General features: G+C 34.3%; 2 protein-coding genes across 12 annotated transcripts; one reads left to right on the top strand and one right to left on the bottom strand.

Annotated features, from left to right (window-relative positions):
* Positions 1-5,395: 5,395 nt before the first annotated feature.
* On the bottom strand, positions 5,396-10,331 carry LOC139431787 (uncharacterized). The gene is made up of 4 exons (XM_071199953.1): positions 10,033-10,331; positions 8,030-8,709; positions 5,774-7,760; positions 5,396-5,576 (listed from the first exon to the last, which is right to left on the bottom strand). Exons 1-4 carry the CDS (start codon positions 10,329-10,331, stop codon positions 5,396-5,398), a joined length of 3,147 nt encoding a protein of 1,048 aa, XP_071056054.1.
* On the top strand, positions 7,923-14,368 carry LOC139431671 (general transcription factor II-I repeat domain-containing protein 2B-like). 11 transcript variants are annotated; one of them, XM_071199747.1, is made up of 8 exons: positions 7,923-8,011; positions 8,075-8,325; positions 8,386-8,661; positions 8,735-8,940; positions 9,114-9,462; positions 9,516-9,806; positions 9,864-10,115; positions 10,186-14,368. In XM_071199747.1, the coding sequence occupies exon 8, from the start codon at positions 13,152-13,154 to the stop codon at positions 14,073-14,075; it is 924 nt and encodes a 307-aa protein (XP_071055848.1). In that variant the 5' UTR covers positions 7,923-8,011; positions 8,075-8,325; positions 8,386-8,661; positions 8,735-8,940; positions 9,114-9,462; positions 9,516-9,806; positions 9,864-10,115; positions 10,186-13,151; the 3' UTR covers positions 14,076-14,368. The 11 variants fall into 11 exon arrangements, with proteins under 11 accessions (XP_071055848.1, XP_071055850.1, XP_071055849.1 ...); XM_071199749.1 differs by having other exon boundaries at positions 9,516-9,570; positions 9,632-10,115; XM_071199748.1 differs by having other exon boundaries at positions 9,526-9,806.
* Positions 14,369-22,488: the final 8,120 nt, after the last annotated feature.

A 22,488-nucleotide genomic window follows, 5' to 3' on the forward strand; every position in this document is an offset into this window, starting at 1 on the left:
AGGGACTCGTCCGAAGAAGGAGAAGATCGCCATAACATGCCAAATGACTCAGATGGATGAAAGTTCGAAACTAACCGAACTTTCGAGATTAGTAATCAGTCATGCGTTATCAATGTTGTCATTATCATACCAGCTGGTTCGCACCATTCAGTACAGCCGATTCAATCGAAGAAAAATTCTCTGCAGACAACAACGCATCTCCCAAAATCTGTAGAATATCGATGCTACCAAGGGTAGCAAATATAATGTTTAAAGAAGACAATATTTACGTTTTGGCATCAAAATCCAAATTAGAAAGTTGTCTTCCCCTCGGTTTATAAATGTTTTTAAACACGCATGATTTGCAAGTGGATATCTAGATAAGGGACCAGATCATTTGTAAAATCCCGTGAAGGTTTGCTTTTCCAGTCAACGTCTGATATTAGTGGGATGTAGCGGTCATAACATGTGCATGATGTCAAAAATACTTATATTTAAAACATTTTTCGACGACTATCAGTGGGTACGTGTACAGGGTGGTTCAAATTCAATATCTAAATAGGCTAACTTGGAAACTATACAGTTAGAAAAAAAGTAGCTTACATGTCATGATCTCGTTTTTCGAGAAACTGCTAATCATCTGCTAGCGCCGAAAACCTTAAAGCGCTATCGTCTTTTGTTTTTCCCCTAAGGCCAAAATTGAAAATATCGTAAAATCAACAAGTGCAAAATTATCTTGGTTATTATTATAGACAATTTTCATTTTCTTAAATGGAAACAACCACTGATTATTCGCTTATAAAATTCGTTATTTTTTTCTGATTACAAAAATATAGGGTTTGACAGGTCTATTTCTTATTGTTTTAGAATAAAGCTAAAAATAAACTTTTTTTTAGTGTCGTCAAAAAAATTTAATTTATAGTTTCCTGTAAATTATAACTAAAAATTAAAAATACATATTTCTGATATTTGAAACAAATACATTTGTTGAACTATTTAATTTATATTTGTTTTACACAAAAGTTGGAATAGATCGCATTATTTCGTATTTTTTATTAATATTTAATATTATTATTAAATGACTTAATAAATTATTGATAGATGGCGATCATATAATTTTTTTTAATTCAAAAAAAATTTTTTGAAATGCCAAATTAAAAATCCTGTTTTTTAAGATGGATTACGAAAAGTTTAACATGTTAGAATGTTACATATTAGAAAATAAAGTAAATTTTATATAAATTTTAAGTACAATAATTTTTATTTATAGTACCGTAATTTACAGGAAACTGTAAATTTAATTTCTTTGACAACACTAAAAAAAAGGTTATTTTTAGCTTTATTCTAAAACAATAAGAAATAGACCTATCTAACCCCATATTTCTATATCCGGAAAGAAATAACGAATTTAATAAGCGAATAATCAGTGGTTGTTTCTATTTAAAAAAACGAAAATTGTCATATATCAAAATCTAAAACCAAAAACTTTTTTTGACTACGTCATCAAATTCTCTGTAAAAAAGTGACCATATAATGTCTTAGTTATAATACTCCACCTATAATAATAACCAAGAATTGCACTTGCTGGTTTTACGATATTTTCAATTTTGGCCTCTAGGGGAAAAACAAAAGTCGATAGCGCTTTGAGGTTTTTGGCATTAGCAGTTTCTCGAAAAACGAGATCATGACATGTAAGCTACTTTTTTTCTAACTCTTATAGTTTCCGAGATAGCCTATTCGGACATCGAATTTGAACCACCCTATACACTCATTTACTTGTTAAAACAATGTATTTTATCTCTTGGTACTCTTAGAAGAAATCGAGCACCAAACAGTCATTTGCCTCCAGATAACGTTCTAAAGAAGAAGGACCATAATTGAAAAAGTTGCAAATATAAATAGCGTAAACATATCACTTGTTGCTTGGTATGACAAAAAGCTAGTCACAACCATATCAACCTATGTTGGAAGTCAAAATGTGCCTGAAGTTCAAAAATGTTGTCGGAAACAAAGTAATTATACAGGCTCGCTGATATGTATGGAAACGGTCAGTTATCTCCTAAAGTAAGATAGCTAGCGAAAAATGTGAAGATACAAAAATTTTAGTGTATTTTAAAATCCATAAAAGACAAATTAAGTACACAGGGTCAGTCAAAAAGTTATAACGAAACAAAATTACGGCTTCTTTAATGGAATACCTGTATATTATTAGATAATTCAGTTCATCGAAATTCTAAACAAAATTCATGTAACACATCGTAGACCTTAACTTAACCATTTTCAAGATATCGAGCTTTTAAAAATTTACAACTCCTACATGGGAGGAGTTGATCTCTTGGACTCCATGTTAGGCCACTACCGAATACACATTAGATAGATCCAAAAAATGGTATTTGAAGATTTTATTTCATTTCTTAGGTCTAATATGTGTAAATGCTTGGCTTTTATGGAGAGAAAGATTTGCTGATTCAGAAATGTATTTGCCACTTTCTGAATTCAAACAAGGAATAGCTGAAGTGCTAACAAAATCAAAAACAATTTTAAAAAAGCGCAGCAGACCAAGCAATCATTTACAGCCTAAACTAAATCTAAAAAAACGGTGTAAATATCCAGAATGTCGAGAAAAATCCTTTGTAATGTGCACAAAATGTAATGTTCACCTTTATTTGAATAAAGATAGAAACTGTTTCTTTAATTTTCATGTAGAATAAATTTAAATCTATAATGTTATATTTTTTGTAATACAATTAAAACCAAATATTATACTAAATGTCTTGTTAATTTTTGCTTATACATACTTCAAATCGTGCCATTGCTACATCGGTCTATCTTATACAGGTGTTCAAAAATTTAACTACTGTTTTACCATATTCAATTGCAAAAAAGTCGAAAATTTTAAATGGAACACCCCATATTTGATTAGCTTATCAGGTAGAGAATTTAATTCTCTACAAATCTTCAGTACATGTCCCTATATGTATCTGTTGCAGTTGTTGAGATAGAGCGGAATGAATCAAAGTCATGCAAAGAATGGCAGATTTTATTTATTTTTTCTATTAGTAGGCTATGAAATATATGCATTTGACAGCTTTCAAGTGATGCCACCATAATTGTTTGTAATATCACAGGCGGTAAGCATTGACTTGATCCAAATTAAAAAAAATAACAAGTTAACGATGCCAAATTAAACGAATTTTTAAATGTCATATTTTTATTAATAGTTTATAGTTTTGTTGTTTTTAAACTAGGAGGAGCATTTTAAATTTCTCACCAGGATTACCCTGCACGTGATTGGTTGAATGCGAGGAAGGTTTATACACAGGCAATTTAGATTTTGAATTTGGAGGTTAGGTTATTGATCATTCGACCGTTTCGTGTCACTATTATCAATTTTGTGTTCTTAAACCCTTTTGCGTGTAATACTTCAATTTAATTGAGTGAAATCTAATTATATTTTAAAATAAATACACTCATAACTTCAATGTTAATTTGTATGTTTAGAGTTGACGATAACAAACGAAAATAAATACAATAATAAGTAATAAAAAAATAATAATTGTTAATTTAAATTTACCGCTAAAAATATCTAGTGATATTTTCTGGTGATATTTACTAGTGTAAATCTGACTTTCGGATCAAAAAAATTGTATATACAGGTTGATTCACATAAGAACCGATACAGAGCAGGGACATGTAGAGGACAATAAATTAAGATGATTTAACGCAACTTATCTCTATACTAAGTTGTACCCCTGAGGAGTTATAGACCTTCAAAGTTGGGTCTTAAATTTTTCAAACATTGAATATCTTCGTAATACATTAAGCTAGAAAAACCAAATTTGGTATACGTTATAAGTGTACCAAAGGTATTAATTGGTAGCAAGTTGAGACCAATTGAGGCATTTCAAAAGATTGATTAAGGGTGATGGTACCCTAAATTTTGACAGATGTTACTTAAAATAAGCGAAAATTCAGCAGTCGGCTATGAAATTGTACGTCAAACTTGACAAATAGGTTGTAAAGTTATTTATGAAATGGTACTGGTCACAAGGATAATTGATACGGCTGTTGTAAACTCCTTCTTGCTATATATGTAGAAGAATTCATAGAAAGAAGTCAATTTCCATCAAAGATTTTAGGAGACAGATCGCAGTAATACATTTAAAAATTGGTCACAAAACAAGTGTTTTGAAGGGTAGATCACTCAGCATTCCATCTTCTTCAAAATCCATAATTTTGGATTGTCCTAAAATTTCATCAATTTTGGAGGTGCCCAACGGGATCAAATTCACCCCCAAAGTCCGCGCCGCGCTGTAAACCTATAGTGTCTAACAACAAATTTTCTTTCTCGAAAACCGTTAGCGTTACGGTGTTTTGACGGTCGATTTAAATCGCTAAAGGCATCCTCTAAATCATCCTAAAATTTCATACATTTCAGAAGTGCCCATCGGGGTCAAATTCACGCCTAAAGTCCCATCCGCGGTTTATAAGAATGATTTTTTTTCTCGAAAACCGTTAGGGGTACGGTGTTTTGAAAATTGATAAAAATACTTAAAACTGTGTTTTATTATGTGGTAGAATTTGGTTTAATTCAAAGGTGCCCATCAGGGCGAAAACGTCCCCTTTTCGGGGGGTGGAGGTTGAAAATTTTTTTTTTACCAAATGGGGGTTGTAAGCTGTTCTTCAGGGTAAGAGTGACCTGTGTGTGAAATTTGGTGACCCAAATCGTATTGGTTACGGAATTACTAATGTTTTAAGTTTATGGCTGGGATTTATGGATAACTTCACACTAGTAGCAGAATTTCATGGAGATGATTTTGCTAACAGAGTAGCTGTTCGCTCGATAAAAAATCGGGAACGAAAAGAGGAAGGTGCTGAATTCGGTGAAATAATAAGAAATAAATGATCTTACTTTTACCTTTGTTGTTGTTCTTGTGGTTTTAATTTTAATATACACTATAGAAGTAATTTATAAATTATTGTAATAATTACAATATATAACGATGTTTATCGCCCGACAGTCAAACGATAAGAGTGATTGTTCGGTTTTTTTAAAAGGTATCGGGGGTAACGGTGCACGCGCATGACCCAACTCAAATCATACCGGCGCGGGGCGGACAAGCTCCCCCTGTGAGCGTGCGTGAACATTTTCCACCCACCAAAAAAAATAGTACAAATATATATTTTTTTTTACAGGTAAGTAAAATAATATAACAAAAAATGAATAAATTTTGAATATAATTAAAATAATAATTTTTTTCTTTTTTAGGTTGGCAGCGGAAGCGGACAGATATTAGCCACCGGCCTTGTAAATTGACTGTTATGGGTTCGAACGGTAACAACTCTGACGACGCCGTCTTTACCGGGGTGAGTTTTATCTATTCGAGCGAGAGACCACTGTGTAGGAGGCTTCTGATCATTCTTCAGGACTACCAAATCTCCCACACGTAAATTCGGAAGGCCCAAATTCCATTTTTGACGTTGCTGGAGTGTATGAAGATATTCGTTCTTCCATCGGCCCCAAAAGTCCTGTACCATCCGTTGCAACAGTTGCCACCTGGTAAGACGATTCAACTTTAAGTGAGAAAGGTCCGGGTCTGGAATAGTCGAATTTAAAGGTTCTAGACAAAGAAAATGAAATGGTGTAAGAGGCTGATAGTCATTCGGGTCAGAACTGATAGCTGTTAATGGACGTGAATTTAATACAGCTTCAATCTGTGTGAGTATAGTAAATAATTCTTCAAAAGTGAGAATCTGATCCCCAATTACTCGGTTTAGGTGCGTCTTGACAGACTTTACTCCGGCCTCGACCAAACCATTAAAATGTGGCGCTGATGGGGGGTTGAATTGCCAATTAAGACCCAATTTAACCTTTGCTGTATTCGCCATCTCTTCCAATCTACGATTTGCCCCCACAAAATTGGTGCCATTGTCGCTAAATATGAGCTCACAGCGACCCCGTCTTGACACAAAACGTCTCAGGGAAGCAATGAAAGCCTCTGTGGACATATCCGATACCAATTCGAGATGGATGGCCTTGGTTGCCGAGCAGACGAATATGCACACGTAGCCTTTAACGGAAATGGTTCCCCGGCATCGTCTCATGGATATAAGAAATGGTCCAGCGTAATCTATTCCAACAACCGAAAAGGCTTTAAGTGCTGAAACTCGGTATTTTGGTAAGTCCGCCATTATTGGAGCATAAGAACGTGGTTTGGCTCTAAAACATTTAATACACTTTGATAATACTCGATATATTACCTTTCTCGCAGAAACAATCCAAAACTGTTGTAAAAGAAGGCAATGTAAAGTACGAAGTCCTGGATGTAAAAATGACTGATGGGTTTTTTCAATTATCATTTCGCTCAATCGGGAGTCACTTGGAAGTAACAAAGGATGTTTCTGTTCAAATGGCATGTCCGAATTCTTCAAGCGTCCACCCACCCTCATCAATCCATCTCGGTCAATAAATAGAGCCAGCTTATGGAATGGTTTTTTAGGTAATTGATTTTTTAAGATGGCTTGATATACATCCGGAAAGTGTTGATGTTGTACATGTTTTATAATTGAATAGAGAGCACTCTGAAGTTCAATAGGAGATAATAATATGGAATAAGATGATCTTTTTCGTTGAATTTGAGTAATAAACCGCCTCATGTAGGCAATGATACGTTTAACCTTTGACAAGGAAGAAAATTTGGTAAGTAAATGATCAAAAAATGACAGTTGTGTTTCAGTAGAATTAACTGTAATCGTTCTTTTTTCTTTAAGGATATCTTCTTGAATAAAATTACGAATTGGATTGGCAGGCCAATTGTTGCTGTCGTCAATCAACCAAGATGGACCCTTCCACCATAAATCAAATGTTGACAATTGACCAGGATAAAATCCCCGCGAGCCACAATCAGCAGGATTTTCGAGAGACGGAACATATCTCCATGACTCCGACGGAACAATTTCTTGAATATGACTGACGCGATTTGCGATGAACACTTTCCATGTACAAGGTTCGGAATTAATCCAATTTAGCACTACCTGAGAGTCTGTCCAAGCAGTAACAGAATCTATTTTTATTGTAGGTGATAGATATTCAAGAACATTCTTAACCAGATCGGCTAAAAGAGTAGCTCCGCAGAGCTCAAGGCGAGGAACCGATATGACTTTCAATGGGGCTACGCGGGATTTGGCACAAACAAAGGAAGTGCTGACAACTTGAGAGGAATATTGGCTACGCAAATACGCCACTGCACAGTAGCCCACCTGAGAAGCATCGCAAAAGACGTGAAGTTGAAGAGAACTAGAATTGTCTGGGATCATTAATCGAGGTAAACGAATTACAGATAATAGTTCCAATTGAGATTTAAATTTATTCCAATTTGAGGCCATCAATGAAGGGGCGATTTCATCCCAATCGCTTTTTATTTGCCACAATTGTTGAATAAAATGTTTGGCCTTCAATGTACAGGGAGTTAAAAAGCCAAGCGGGTCATAAATCCGTGCCACATCAGAAAGGATGTTTCTTTTTGTGCAACTTGACGTTCTAGCTGAATATGAATATCTAAACTCATCTGTACAGGGATCCCATTGGAGACCCAAAACCTTTATATAATTGATTTCGTCGTAGTCCAGCGAAATAGGTTGTTGGACATCGGACTCAGAAACCAGATTTAGAATTTCAGGGCAGTTACTGGCCCATTTACGGAGTTCAAACTTCCCCTTTTTTAATAAAGCTATTAATTCTTCTTGTAAATTTAGTGCTTCTTCTATTGTTGGACTACTAACTACAATATCATCAACATAAATATTATGTTTTAGGGCTTTGGACGCTCTCGGAAATTCCTGATGATAGATGTCTGATAATTCTACAAGTGTTCTGAGGGCAAGAAAAGGAGCTGAGGAGATGCCATAAGTTACCGTATTAAGCACATACTCTTGTATTGGATTGTCTGGAGAGAATCGCCACAGAATTCTTTGAAAGTCCCTTTGCATTGGAGATATAAGGATCTGTCTGTACATCTGCTTTATATCGCAGGTAAATGCGAAAGGATACATCGGAACAACAATAAAATTTGACTAATGTCCTGTTGTAGTTTAGGTCCTACATGAAGGAGATCATTTAAAGATTTTCCATTGGACGTTGACATAGAAGCGTCGAAAACAACTCGAAACTTTGTAGAAGGACTGTCAGTGCGCATGACACAATGATGGGGAATATAATAAGCTTCTGATAACGGCGTTTTAGGGGGCGGCACAGCAGACATATGACCAGACTCCAAATAATCTTTCATGAATTGTACGTACTCTTTACGCATTAAGGAATTTTTTGAAAGACGAAACTCTAAGGAGGTAAGACGTTTTACTGCAATTTGATAAGAGTGACCTAAAACTTGTTTATCATTTTTAAAGGGTAATGACACGACAAAGCGTCCAGAAACAGTACGCTTATAATTTTCCACAAAATGACGTTCGCATTGTTTTTCATCTGTGGTTAAGGAAGCTTCTTTGGGAATTGATTCTAATTCCCAAAAGCGTTGAATTGAATGATCGAGAGATGATTCCGTTGTCGATAAGCATGTAGCTATGGAAGTTCCAGAAGAGGAACTTGAACGTCCCATCACGATCCACCCGAAGACGGAATCAACGGCAACCGGATCACTAGATTCCCCAAGTACACGCCCACCAGTGAGTATCTTCGGGACCAATTCTGCACCCAATAATAAATCGATTTGTCTTACATTGGAATTATGTTCCATAGGGAATTTTAATCCCTTTAAATGACTATGAGACCTTATAATGGATGATAATGACGGTTGATCAGAGCAGATGTTGGGTGTTATGATAGCATTAAATTCAAAGGAGGGTGTTTGTGATTGACAAGGTTGGATGAAACAGTTAACCGAACCTTTGTTACAAATGGATGTCATTGAATTAAGACCTTTAATTTCTAGAGAAGAATTAAAGGTACGAGGGAGACGAAGCTTCTTAGATAACCTGTCAGTTATGAAATTTGACATGCTACCCGAGTCAATTAAGGCTCTAACGGGATGCAACTTTCCGAATTTGTCTCTGATATGCAAAAATGCGATAGGCAAAATGACATAAGAATTCGTTTCATTAATTGAGTTATGTTTCAGATTACAATCAGTGGTGCCAACATGAACAGGGGAACTCTTTTGAGATTCAAAGTGCAATAACGAATGGTGGTGTTGTTGACATACACGACAACGGTGAGAAGAGGGACAATTTTGGGTAGAATGCTTTGAATTAAGGCAGTTTCTACAAAGATTGTGTTGTCGAGCAAGAGCCAGACGCTCAGATGGTGATTTTGAGTTAAATGATGAACAGCGATAAATAGAATGATTATCGGAGCATAAAATGCATTTAGATGTTGATGAATTGTCTTCAAAGTTTAAACTCATTACGGTCTTTCCACGAATGTTTGACAGGGGCCTTTGACGATTGAGAGATGTTTTATCTTGAGAAGTAAGTAAAACAGATTCAAAAGCCTTTGATTGGTTTTCTAAAAATGTCATAAGTTGTTTGTAGGTGGGTATTTCATAAGACGTGTGTTCTCCTTCAAACTTAGTTTTGGTAGATTGATTAAGTTTCTGAAGTAATAAATTGAATAATAAAAAATCCCACTCATCTACAGGAAAACCAAGGGTCCGAAAACCCTCTACATTCTCGCTGAATGTGTCAATTAATAGACGATAAAATTTAGAAGACTCTTCGGAAACAGCCTTAATACTCAGAATTTCGTTAAAATACAGAGTGGCCAAGTGGCGTTTATTTTGATAACGCCCTTTAAGTGTATTGTAGGCGATTATGTAATTATCATTTGTGGCCGGAAGCCCTTTCAACAAATTAAAAGGCTCACCTTTCAGGGACGTAATTAAATATTGATGTTTTGCCACGGGAGAGAGAGAAGAATTATCATGGACCATACTGCTAAACAAATCAAAGAATGTAGGCCAATTCTTAAGATTGCCATCAAAAATTGGTAATATTAATTTATTAAGTTTTGGCGTTACAATAGACGAGGCTGACTCTGACAGTTTTTGAGAAACTAGATTTAATTTGTGCACGAGGGCTTTGATGGTGTAAAAATTAATGTCAGCTTCTTTACGAATTTGATCGTGAGTTTCAAAGTCTTCATCGGTTATCAGACCGATGATTTGATTGTGTAGTAATTTGAATTCTTTGTAGATCTCCTCAGAGTCTTGGGCTCTTTGAAGAAAAATATCATGTTCAAAAGGATCATCGGGAAGATCACGACCAGCTATCATCGATTCCGAAAGGCGGCTTAAAAGAGTGTTACGACGCAAGATCAGTTTATCGAGTTTCTTTGACATCGTTAACGAGAAAAAAAAAAATAAAAAATAAGAGTGGCACAGAAAAAATGAAAAGGATAATCCCCTTTTTCTAGAAAAGATAGTAATAAAATAAAAAGTAGATGATTCCAAAACTAAATGGATTCTATAGAAAGAAAATGATTCCACCTGGAATATGACAAAAAGGAAAATAAAATTAATTCTGATGAAAATCAAGAAAATAGGATGGATGATTCCAAAGGGAATATCGGCAAAAATAAATAAAATGAAAACGTGTGTAGAAAAATGGAACGGAATTAATAAAATTTTGAAAAATAAAGAAAATCCAGTTTTTATCTTCTTGTTTACTCCCCAAGAGACCAAATGTGAACCATGTGGTTCGGATCGAAATGGCTGAAAGGAATGAAAAAAGAAGTAACGTGGATAATTGTAGTGGAAAAATCTCGAACAGCGGCGTCGTACGTCCGGATCACCTAATTCTAATACGATAAAAAATCGTATCACCAGAAGGCCCACTAACGTACGCTGGCAGAAGAAGCTGAACAAGAACCTAAGAATAAACGGAATAAGAATCCGGCTCGAAGGACCAATGTTCGCTCGATAAAAAATCGGGAACGAAAAGAGGAAGGTGCTGAATTCGGTGAAATAATAAGAAATAAATGATCTTACTTTTACCTTTGTTGTTGTTCTTGTGGTTTTAATTTTAATATACACTATAGAAGTAATTTATAAATTATTGTAATAATTACAATATATAACGATGTTTATCGCCCGACAGTCAAACGATAAGAGTGATTGTTCGGTTTTTTTAAAAGGTATCGGGGGTAACGGTGCACGCGCATGACCCAACTCAAATCATACCGGCGCGGGGCGGACAAGCTCCCCCTGTGAGCGTGCGTGAACACAAATTAATCAGTAACTTTTTTAACATTAACAAAAAGTTTGAGCGTTAGCTGAGCAGTTAGTCGTAATCGCCAACATTTTGTTTTCGAGTAAATCTGGATTAACAAATAACATCAAATTTAATTGTAAAACATATCAAACAGATCAAAGAACAAATTGAAATTGCGAAGTTAGGACGATCGAAGAAGATTACAAGGATGATGCATTAAGAAAACTAAATATCGGTTTTCTTTGCTATTGCTATCGGATGATGGCCATCGTAGATGAAGATTGCAAAACGTGACGCAAAAATTCATTCGTTTAGCTAATTAATAGTAGAGGTAAGAGATTATTCAGAAAGAATGGTGACTGGAAGACTGAGTGGAGGTAGACTGAAAAGCTGATAACAAAAGGAAAAAACTGGGGACAAACTTTAAAAAGAAGAAAAAAACTGATCAGAAAGAAGGGAGACTGAAAAAGGACTCGTAATAGAAGAAATAGACTGAAAAAGAGACCCTTTAAAGCAGGCCAACCCGCGGCCCGCCTCGGATAATTTTGCGGCCCGCGAGATTTATTAATTTACCAATAAAAACAACCTAAATTTACCAGCTAATAACAAATTATATGTAAAAGAAAAAAAGAGCTTGATAATTTTATTTTTAAAAGTTAGACCTGGTTATTTATGGAGCTTTAGAAGAAATACTGTCAACATGTGGAAGTAGTTAAATACTTGGCGCCTGGAAGTCCAGCCCCAATATCCTCATTGTAAATCGGTTATAATAAGAGAACCTATCCCTAGAAATTCGACTTCTTTTATTGTTTATTTATTGTCTTTCAAAAACCCTTTTGAGTAACCCCCCTATTGCAATGCCTGGCTAGGTCCTTGTTTGCCGGTGGGTGTGTAAAAAACGGCGTTATAATCTGTCCGCTCACTTTGACTATTGAAGTGCGTCAGTGCTAGTTGATAACTTGTTTTCCCGTTTCGTTTTGTGTGAAAGCAGGTAATACAAATTCCATTAAATTAAAAATTAATTAAATTATTTTATTTTTTTTATTTCCTTCTAATTATCAGTATGAGTGCAAAGAAAAGAAAAATAGTGGACGAAAATAGAAGGTATAGCGATGAATGGGAAGAAAAGTATTTTTTTATAACTCAAAACACAAAATTAATGTGTTTAATTTGTCGAGAAATCGTCGCTGTGTTTAACGTTAAAAGACACTACGAAACAAAACACAATGATTATTTGAAATTCGATAAAGAAGTGAAACAATCGAAGCTCCAGGAATTAAAGTCATAATTAAGAACTCAACAAAAAATGTTTGGTTCAGCTTTACAGCAACCTTTCAATATTGTTAAGGCAAGCTATTCTGTTTCATTCTTGATAGCAAAAAAAATAAAAAAAAATTTTCGGATGATGAATTTGTGAAAGAATATTTGGAAGCTGTAGCAAAGGATATTGTTCCTGATAAAAGTAAACTATTTTCGAATATAAGTCTGTCCCGGCAAACAGTGTGTTCTCGAATTAATGACATTTCAAATGAAATTATTGTAAAACTGCGCGATCGAATTCGAGATTTCAAATATTTTTCCTTAGCATTCGACGAAAGTACAGACATTTCAGATACAGCTCAACTTGTAGTATTCTTTCGTGGAATAAATGAATCATTTGAAATAACTGAAGAAATGTTAAGCTTGATAAGTTTGAAAGATACTACAAAAGGTGAAGATATTTTCCATGCTGTTGAAAACTGTTTACGCGAAAACAACTTGGGTTTGGAAATTCTTACTGGAATATCAACAGATAGCCTGCTATAATCGGCAAAGATAAGGGAGCTATAAAATTACTGATCGGTAAAACGGAATCCAAGAACAAAACTCATAATTGCTGTAAAAGAGATGATTTATTTATAATCCACTGTTTGATTCACCAACAAAATCTATGTGCCCAAGTATTATCGATGAATCATGTTACGCAAGTAGTCATAAAAACAGTTAATTACATTCGATCACATGCACTTCCTCACCGACAATTTAAGGAGTTCCTGAAAGAATTGGATTCTGAATATGGTGACGTAGTATACTTCAGTCATGTCAGATGGTTAAGTCGTGGAAGATGTTTACAGCGATTTTATGAGTTACGTCAAGAAATTGATTTGTTTATGAATGATAAGCAAATACCAGTACCAGAATTAAGAAATGATGAATGGTTATTGAATTTATGCTTTTTAGTGGATATTGTCGAAAAACTCAATCAATTAAATATATCATTACAGGGGAAAGATAATTTAATAATCGATATGTTTAATCACATCAAAGCATTTCAGAAGAAAGTATTGTTATTTGAATCTCAATTGAAAAATAATAACGTTCAACACTTTCCATTGTTAAAAGATTTGAAAAATTCAAAATGTAACAATTACATTAAATATGCAAAAGAAATAAGAAAACTTGCAGCTGCTTTTGAGAGTCGTTTCACTAATTTGGACAAATACAACAAAATATTTGAAATATATTCATCTCCCTTTCATGTTGAGGTCGAGTCGGCCCCAGAATATCTCCAAATGGAACTGATTGACTTACAATGCAATAGTCAGTTAAAACAAATTTTTGAAACGGTAGAATCTAAAATAGATTTTTATAACATTTATATCACAAAAGAAAAATTTTCAAATTTGAGAAATTTGGCACAAAAAGTTGTGAGTGCTTTTGGATCAACTTATACCTGTGAATCGTTTTTTTCAAAATTAAAATTCACCAAACATAAATCACGATCGAACTTGACAGACGAAAACCTACAACACCAATTACGATGTGCAAATACCCGCATAGATATAGATTTGCTAAAGTTAAGTGAAAGAGTTGAAAAACAAATATCTCACTAATTAAATAAAATATAATTATTGTTAATCGTTTTATTATTATATTATCTATGTTTATCCATCATATGTATCTTTGAGTAATAATAAAAACAATAACAATAAATCATTCTGTTTTAAATATTTACTCAAAAAATTTTTTATGCAGACCGCGAGATTATAAAATATTTTCAAAGTGGCCCGCAAGATCGTTTTGGTTGGCCACCCCTGCTTTAAAGCGAAGGAGAAAAAAAGGAGTCATAAGAAGCTAAATAGAAACTAGAATGAGAAACTCATAGAGAGGAAAGAAATGGAAAGAATGAGACTGATCAGAAAGAAGGAATTCCGAAAAAAATTTGTAATAAAAGAAATAAATAAAGACATTCTGGAAAGACAAAGAGGCAACCGAGCAGAAAGAGACTAAAACGGTACTGAACAGCAACTGGAAAAAGAAGAAAGATAGTGAATACGAATTGTAATGAGAAACAGAAACTATGTAAAATGAGGAAGACTGGAACGGGACTGGTAACAGAAAAAAAGAGACTGAACTGAAACTTGAAGGAAAAATACTGAACTGTAACTGCAAGAGAAGAATGAAAATGAATAGGGATTGTAATGAGAAAAAGGTGAATCTGTAAAAAGAAGGGAGACTGGAAGGAGACTGTGAACAAAAAAAAGATGCCAAACAAGATCTGTTAGGAGAAGAAACAGGATGCATAGGGACCAGAATGAAAAAAGAGAGACTATAGAGAGGGAAGAAACTAGAACGAGAGTGTCAGAAAGAAAAAAATTTAAAAAACAGACTCGTAATAAGAGAAGAACTGAACGCATTCTGATAGAATAAGAGGAAGTCTGGGCATATGGACTAAAAAAAGATGAAAAAGACTCTATAGGGAGGAAGTTGTCTGAAGAGGTGGATTATAAAAGATATTGATAATTAGTTATTTAACTTTTTCTTTATTAAGGCATCGTGCAAAATTTCTTGTTCATGCTGATTACAAAAACTATATTAATCGTATTGAGTCTAATATTGCACGTAATCCAAAGAATTTTTGGTCTTTTCTATGGTGATGATTGCTCTTTGTTGTTAAACTATATTGAATCTGTTTTTACTGCAACCATGGTTGCTGCTTGTGGCGTTGCACATATTCCCTGCCACATTGATTTTACAACTTTTTAAAAAATCAAGAAATCGGTTATTTTACGGTATAAATTCATTTTTTATTATTATTGAATAGATTTCAGCAAAAAAGGAAGTCAATTTTTTTATTTTACAAATACAAAATCTTTTTCTAAAAAATACTGGTTATATTATTTTATAATATGTGAGAAAACCCCCACTGCTAGACCTGCTAGGTTTGGTAACGTTGTCGCTGCTAAAAATTTTGGAGTCTTACGCATCGATGGTGCGATGGACGGTGCTATTAATAAAAAATTATTATTCATCACTCGCAAATCCACTTACTATTTTGTTTAATAAATCTTTTAATAATCTAAAGTGCTTGTGGTTTCCTATCTTTATGTCTGGTCCGCAACGGAACCAGACTTTATACTACGTGATACTAAGGATATACACTTCTGAACGTTATAAGGACAACATATTAGAACAGATCAAAACCTGTCTACATAATCGTAGTGGTGTCTGAGGTTATAGATTTGGATCACTTCACAAGATGTAAACATCTGATATGTTATTTACAAAAAGTACTTTATAAATGAGATGAGCTTTGTGATAATAAATAAAGTCAATCAATTAGAAGAGTTGTTGTCTGTGGGACAGCCGAACGGTTAATAATCAACGTTTATAGATTTATTAATCAGTTTCCATTTACTAAAATATCGTATCTAAGAAAAACTTGAGATGTAAAGACGAAATTAACAGCATTTTAAAGCAAATTTAATACAGATTTAATACACCATACACAATTTCTTATTTTCTATAAACATCATTATTATGATTTTTTAATTGCAACTCTGTATGCTTGATTGTTAGGATATGAAATATAAATGTAAAAAAATCATATCTCGACACCGAATAGAGAATCTCTATCATCATGAAGTAGGAGAACATTTTAAAGCAAACATATTTCTTATCTGTCAGAGACACTCTTGCGCGGAGTATAACCCACAACGACAAGAACTTTAAACATAACATAAGCACTAATTCTAAAAGTTTGTTCTGGAAGTCGACTACTGAAAGTGAAGTTATTGACAAATTGAGTCATTAAAGGTCAGTTCATATACCGGTGTCCGCCGGGAAGGTATACTACTTTGTTTTGCCGCCATTTTGGTAAACATTAGTCTTGACAATTCATATTTGGCAGTCGTGAAGTAAAGACGTGGCAAATTTATTATAGAAAAATATTCGGTAAACCAACGTGTTTTAATCGTTAAAACATTTTATCAAAATCAATCATCGATTACTGCGACGATGAGAAAGTTACGTAAAATTTTTGGGAGAAATAACGTGCCAACAAGACGCACTATTTATCGTGTAGTGAATGATTTCGAAGAAAGAGGGACTGTAGCTGATAGGCCCAAGCATGGACCACAAGAAAACAACACGATCAATCTTGGACTTTCTGCAATATCGGCTGAAAACATTACTGCTGCTCAAGAAAGTGTTCAAAACAATCCATCAACCTCAATTCGATGCCGTGCTCAGGAGCTTGGTCTTCAAAAAACAACTTTTGATCAAAAACATCAAAAAACATTTGTTTCCATTTAAGATTGAGTTGACACAAGAGCTTCTTCCAGAAGACCATTTACGCCGCCGTACATATGCCAATAGGATCATCCATGATCGCGCATTACATTCTCATGAGCTCGCCCATGAGAGTGTAATGAAAAATGTGCTCAAAAGGGCTCGCATTTGTGAGGCTAACAGAGGCGGACATTTATCTGATATTGTATTCCATACATAATTGCCGACATTAAATAAAACATTTATCAATATAAGATCCATTCTCTTTCATTTAATCAAAAATTATAAACAAACAAAGTAGTATACCTTTCCAGCGGACACCTGTACTTAGAGACGTACTTACATAACCTATCAGAAACTATAATAAAAAAAATAAAAGAGATTATCTTTGCTCCATTATCAATTTCAATAAATGAGTGCTTAGCGCAGGGATGTTTTCCACATATTCTAAAAAAAACCATGTTATTCCTACACATAAAACAGGTTGTCACAGAACTAACAACTTATAAACCCATCTCGCTGACATCATGCATCATTGCATATTATTGTACGTTTTAAATTTCTGCAACATTCTATCAAGTTGTCAATACAGTTTTTGTCAAGAAACTGTTTTGCATTTGCTATATTCACCAAGAAGTCTGTGATGCATTAGATGCATCTACTGCCATTATAGATTTTTTTTTTGGTTTAGCAAAGGCATTTGATGCTGTGGCTATGGTGGGAGTGTCTTGATCTTCTCCGTTCTTATTTAGCTAATCGATCACAGGTTGTTACTATAAATCAACGACACAGCGATAGTCGCAATGTTTCGTGCGGAGTGCCGCAAAGATCAATCCTGGGTCCTATGCTTTTTCTGGTAAGTATTAACGACTTATTCATTCATAGATTTATAGATAAACATTTGTTGTCGTACGCCGATGACACGGTTCTTCTAGTTTCCGTAGTTTCATGGTATGACGCTGATAGTAGACATATGTCTTTTATTAAGTATTGGCTGGGTAATAATTATCTGTCCTTGAATCCCCCAAAATCCCACTTTTTGACGTTCCAAACTTACAATTACCCACAAAATTTTAATGAGATTCATATTTATAATAAAGATTGCATAGCCCGTAGTCATAATTGTTCTTGCTATGGTAGTAGAAAGTTATACAGTAAACCCTCTATATAGCGAACACCGATGTAACGAAATTGTCGTTATTGCGAACCAAAATTATGCCACAAATGTCTTCAACACATTTTATATGGCACTTTTTTCATTATAACGAAATTTCATACGTAAAATATAATTTCAATGCAAACTATTATCGTAATTGCGAACACGAAAATTTTCCTTGTCTACTCAGTCTAGACCATATTCCAGCTAGTTTTTAGTGTTTAGCTTTGGAAGTGGACGAGTTACGACTTACTTGTTTCGCGAACGTTTCGGGTTGAAGCCAAGATGTTTTTAATATTGATGAGACTGGTATTTTTTTTAATCTAATACCAAACCGTACTTTGGATTTTAAATTCAAAAAATTTTATGTGGGCACTAAAAGCAAAGAAAAAATAACAGCAGTTTAGATAGTAGGAAAATCAAAAAATCCAAGATGTTTAAATAAATTGGATCGTTCCCATTTGCCATGTTATTATACTGCTCAGAAAAATACCTGGGTAAGTTATGTAGTATTTCGAGAATGGTTTCTTCATTTTCAACGCAATATGACAGCTATAGACACAAAAGTGTTGTTAACAATGGACAATTGTCCAGCACATAACGTTATGGGAATTTATTTGCGCAACAAGTGCACTGCAACCTCTTGATCAAGGCATAATTGCGGCTATGAAGAAACGATATCGTGCACAACTTGTTAGACCAGCAATTTTAGCAATAGAATCAAACCAAGAAAAGCTAAAATGGAATATTTTACAAGCGATGAGAGCGTTGTCAGATTCGTGATGTAGCTCATTAGTAGCTTTTTACTGATTGATAGGTTGAATTTGCTGATGTAGACTGGGAAAATTATCAACAAATCATGTCAGTTCAACTGATACAGGTTAGTTTTAATGATTACGTCAGCGTTGATGGTGCGATAACGACTACAGAAGCAATAAACATAGACTTAGCAGTAGTGAATGTAGACCAAGAAACCGAAGAAAAAGAAGAAGGCGAAGAACGCGATGAAGAAGAAGTTAATATAATAGCACCTTCAAGAGCTGAAGTTTTAGCCGCTCTCTATACAATCCAAAGGTAACACAAATATTATTAGTCATTCAACTATGTAATTATTAACATCACAATTTCAAGATTTGCTGATTCAGGAGAGAATGTTTCTGAAAACTTCATGGATTCTTTGAATAAAATTACTAAGAGGAACAACGCCCATTCTGATGCAAAAAATAATAAGTGATTATTTTCAAAAAAAATAATGTTTATTATGATATGTAGGTACTTATTATATTAAACTTATTACTTTATTACACAGTCGATGCTAATATATTTACGTAAACCTACCCCTAGAGCCTATCCATTATCATTCATTATAACGAATTAGTTCGTTATATCGAAAATACGAACACCTCATTATAACGAACAATTTTATATTTTATTTATTCAATAAGGTACAAAAGAGCGTACAAAATATCGTCACAAAAAAGAAAAAGAAAAAAATTAAAAATTACAATTCAAAATTTATAAATTCATTTATAGAATAAAATTCTCCTTCCAGTAGGATTTTCTTCACTGTGCTTTTAAACCTTTTGTGATTCATTTCCTTTACTTCTGTTGGCAGTGCATTGTATAATTTTATTGCTATATAATTGAAAGTTTTTAACGTTAAGGGATCGTTAAGTCTTCTCTGTGACGTGTGCAGTAATTATGTTTGTCCGAATTTACGGAGAGTTTTCCTCGATTTTTGTGAATGTGTTCTACACAGGCAAGCATAAAACACGATGGTAAGGTCATAATTTTTAATTCTTTAAAATGTGTTTTACAACTATCTCGTTGAGGTATCTCCAGTAAGATTCGTATGGCCTTTTTTTGCTGTTTGAATATTTTCTCCATGTCAGTTGAGACACCCCATGCCATTATACCAAAGGTCGCGATGCTGTGGAAATACGAAAAGTACACATTTCTTGATTCCTCTAAAGGTAAGTTCTTTGCTATAACTTTTAGACAGTACAGCGAGCCAGTCAATCGTTGTTTTAGTTTTGTTATATGATCCGACCAAGTGAGAGTTTCACTCAGAGTAAAACCCAGAAATGTTACTATTTGATTTGTTACCTCGCCTCTTCGTTTGGTATAAAAGGTGAGTATTTTAGTTTTATCCGTATTCAGTTTTAATTTATTGCAGTTAAACCAGTCTTCTGCTTTACGTATTGTTTGTTCCGTTTTTAGTTTTAGAATTTCTACATTTGTATCTCTATTCATAAGCGAAGTATCGTCGGCATATAAGCACATTAAGTTTGTTGGGATATTTTCTGGTAACTTACCCGTCGTTATGTCTTTCCATTCTGATTGGCGATCTTTCCAGTATACACATTGTTTTCTTTCACATAGGTAAGATTTAATTTGTCTCAGAGCTCCATACTGAAACCCGTATCTCTCCAGTTTATATAACAATATCCCATGATCAGCGCTATCAAAAGCTTTACTGAGATCACAGAAAGCCACCTGTGTGTATTGCTGAAGATCAAAACCCTGAATAATTTCTTTTAGCAAGCTTAGAAGTGCTGTAGTGGTAGATTTATCTCTCTGATAACCGTGCTGGAATTTCGTTATAATATTGTTGTCGTCTAGATAACTCACAATTTTTTCCTTTAGTATAATTTCAAAAACTTTTGATAGGCTTGGTAATATTGATATGGGCCTATAGTTTTTACAATCATTTATATCACCATTTTTGTAAATCGGTATTACTTTAGCGATCTTTAATTCTGAGAGAAAGACGCCCTCCTTTAGACATTTGTTTAGTATTTTACACAGTTGTTTGGAAATTGTTGTATCTATGGACTTTAATAGTGTTACTGATACACCATATATGTCTTTCGTGTTTTCACTGTTTAGAGCTCGTATAACATTTATGGTTTCTTGCTCATCAATTTGTTTAAAATTCTTTATTTTTGAGTTAGTTATGAGTGGCATTGTGGTTTCCTCAATGTTAGAAGAGGAGTATATTTGTGCGGTTCCAATATTTACAAAGAAATCGTTCAGCTTATCCGCGTTTAGATTAGAATTATTTGTATATTTCGGGTTTTTGATTTACCTTGTTTCCTCTTTTACCAATCCACGCAGCAGATATTCTATTCGCAGAGAAATGTATGTATTTTCCGTATGCAGCCCTTTTTGCTTTGTCCATTTTTGCTATATACTCAGATTTTACTATTTTGTAGACATCTTTATAATATTGGTCATGCGTAACTTCTATGATCGTACTTAGCGCATCTAAACGATTTTTAATTTTCTCAAGTTCTTCTGTTCGCCATTGCACATGAAATCTAGAGAATTTTCTCGTGATTATGATTTCTGGACACGCGGTGTGTAGGCTTTTCAAGAAAAGGTTATGAAATTGAGTATAAATATGATGTCTGAGCATCATATTCTTCACCATTTATGACACCCCAATCTGTTTGTTGCATTATTAAGTTCAGTGCTTCAATGCGTTTATTGTTTATTTTCCTTACCTTTATAAAAACTTTATTTTCTGTTTCAGATTTTAATTGCAATGTTGCGATTTGACTTAAATGGTCACCTAGGTGCATGTTAACGAAGACGGTATCTTGAGCATACATATACCTATCTACAAAGATGTTATCTATACATCGTTTCCCACGTTTATTGACTTGGTAGTTAAGAGTATCCGCAGATTAAAATCTTTATTCATAACGCTGACAAATTGTGCAGCAAATCGGTGCCTTGCTTTGGTTTGTTAGCTTGGGGTATTTCAGTAGAAAAGTACCTTCATCATGTGCCAGTGGTTCAGAAATCAATACAACAGATCTCACTATTCAAGCCAAGCAGGTTTCCTAGTGATGTTCTGTTCGGAAAATCAAAAGCTCTAACAATGAAACACTTATACATTACTGCTATCTGTAGATACATTTATCAAAATAAGCACTGTTTATCTATTGTGCTGCCAATTCATCTTTATTCCATGAGATCTAATATATTGCAAAAATCAAATGTTTCTGTGCATAGGAAGGCTGTAGGACAGCCTATGTTTTCTTTCATAGAGTTTATAACTGTCTTCTTATAAACTACATTCTGACGGTTCTTATACCGACAGCCTTTTGGAGAGTCTTCATCTATTAATGGAGGTGCATTTTTCAGGTTCCGGAAGTTCCGTATACTTACAACAGGACACCAACCATGAACCTACTGCAGATGATTGGATTTCAGCCGAAGAGATCTGCAGGGAGGATAAAATACGGTGGGCCATCAACAGTTTCTCGCCGTTCACAACACCAGGACCAGACGGTATTATACCTGCCCTTTTACAATGGGGTTTGGAGGACTTAGTACCTCACCTGGTGGAAATCTTCCAGGCATGCCTGGCGCTGCGCTATATACCCAGTCGGTGGCGTGAGGTCACAGTGAACTTCATACCAAAACCGGGTAAGCTTGATTATTTCACACCGAAATCGTTTAGACCAATCAGTCTCTCCTCCTTTCTTTTGAAAACTCTGGAAAGACTGTGTGATCGCTACATTAGAAATTTCTGTCTTCCAACTAAACCAGTAAATCCTAATCAACACGCC

The sequence above is a fragment of the Onthophagus taurus genome, chromosome 11 (assembly GCF_036711975.1).
Source record: "Onthophagus taurus isolate NC chromosome 11, IU_Otau_3.0, whole genome shotgun sequence".
Classification (NCBI taxonomy): Eukaryota; Metazoa; Arthropoda; class Insecta; order Coleoptera; family Scarabaeidae; genus Onthophagus; species Onthophagus taurus.

Coding starts and splice junctions, on each gene's coding strand:
- LOC139431787 (XM_071199953.1), bottom strand. CDS start 10,331: ATGTCAAAGAAACTCGATAAACTGATCTTGCGTCGTAACACTCTTTTA. Junction 7,761..8,029: donor AATTTTATTGTTGTTCCGAT/GTATCCTTTCGC, acceptor ATGATATTGTAG/TTAGTAGTCCAACAATAGAA. Junction 5,577..5,773: donor TTGGTCGAGGCCGGAGTAAA/GTCTGTCAAGAC, acceptor CGACTATTCCAG/ACCCGGACCTTTCTCACTTA.
- LOC139431671 (XM_071199745.1), top strand. CDS start 13,152: ATGAATCATGTTACGCAAGTAGTCATAAAAACAGTTAATTACATTCGA.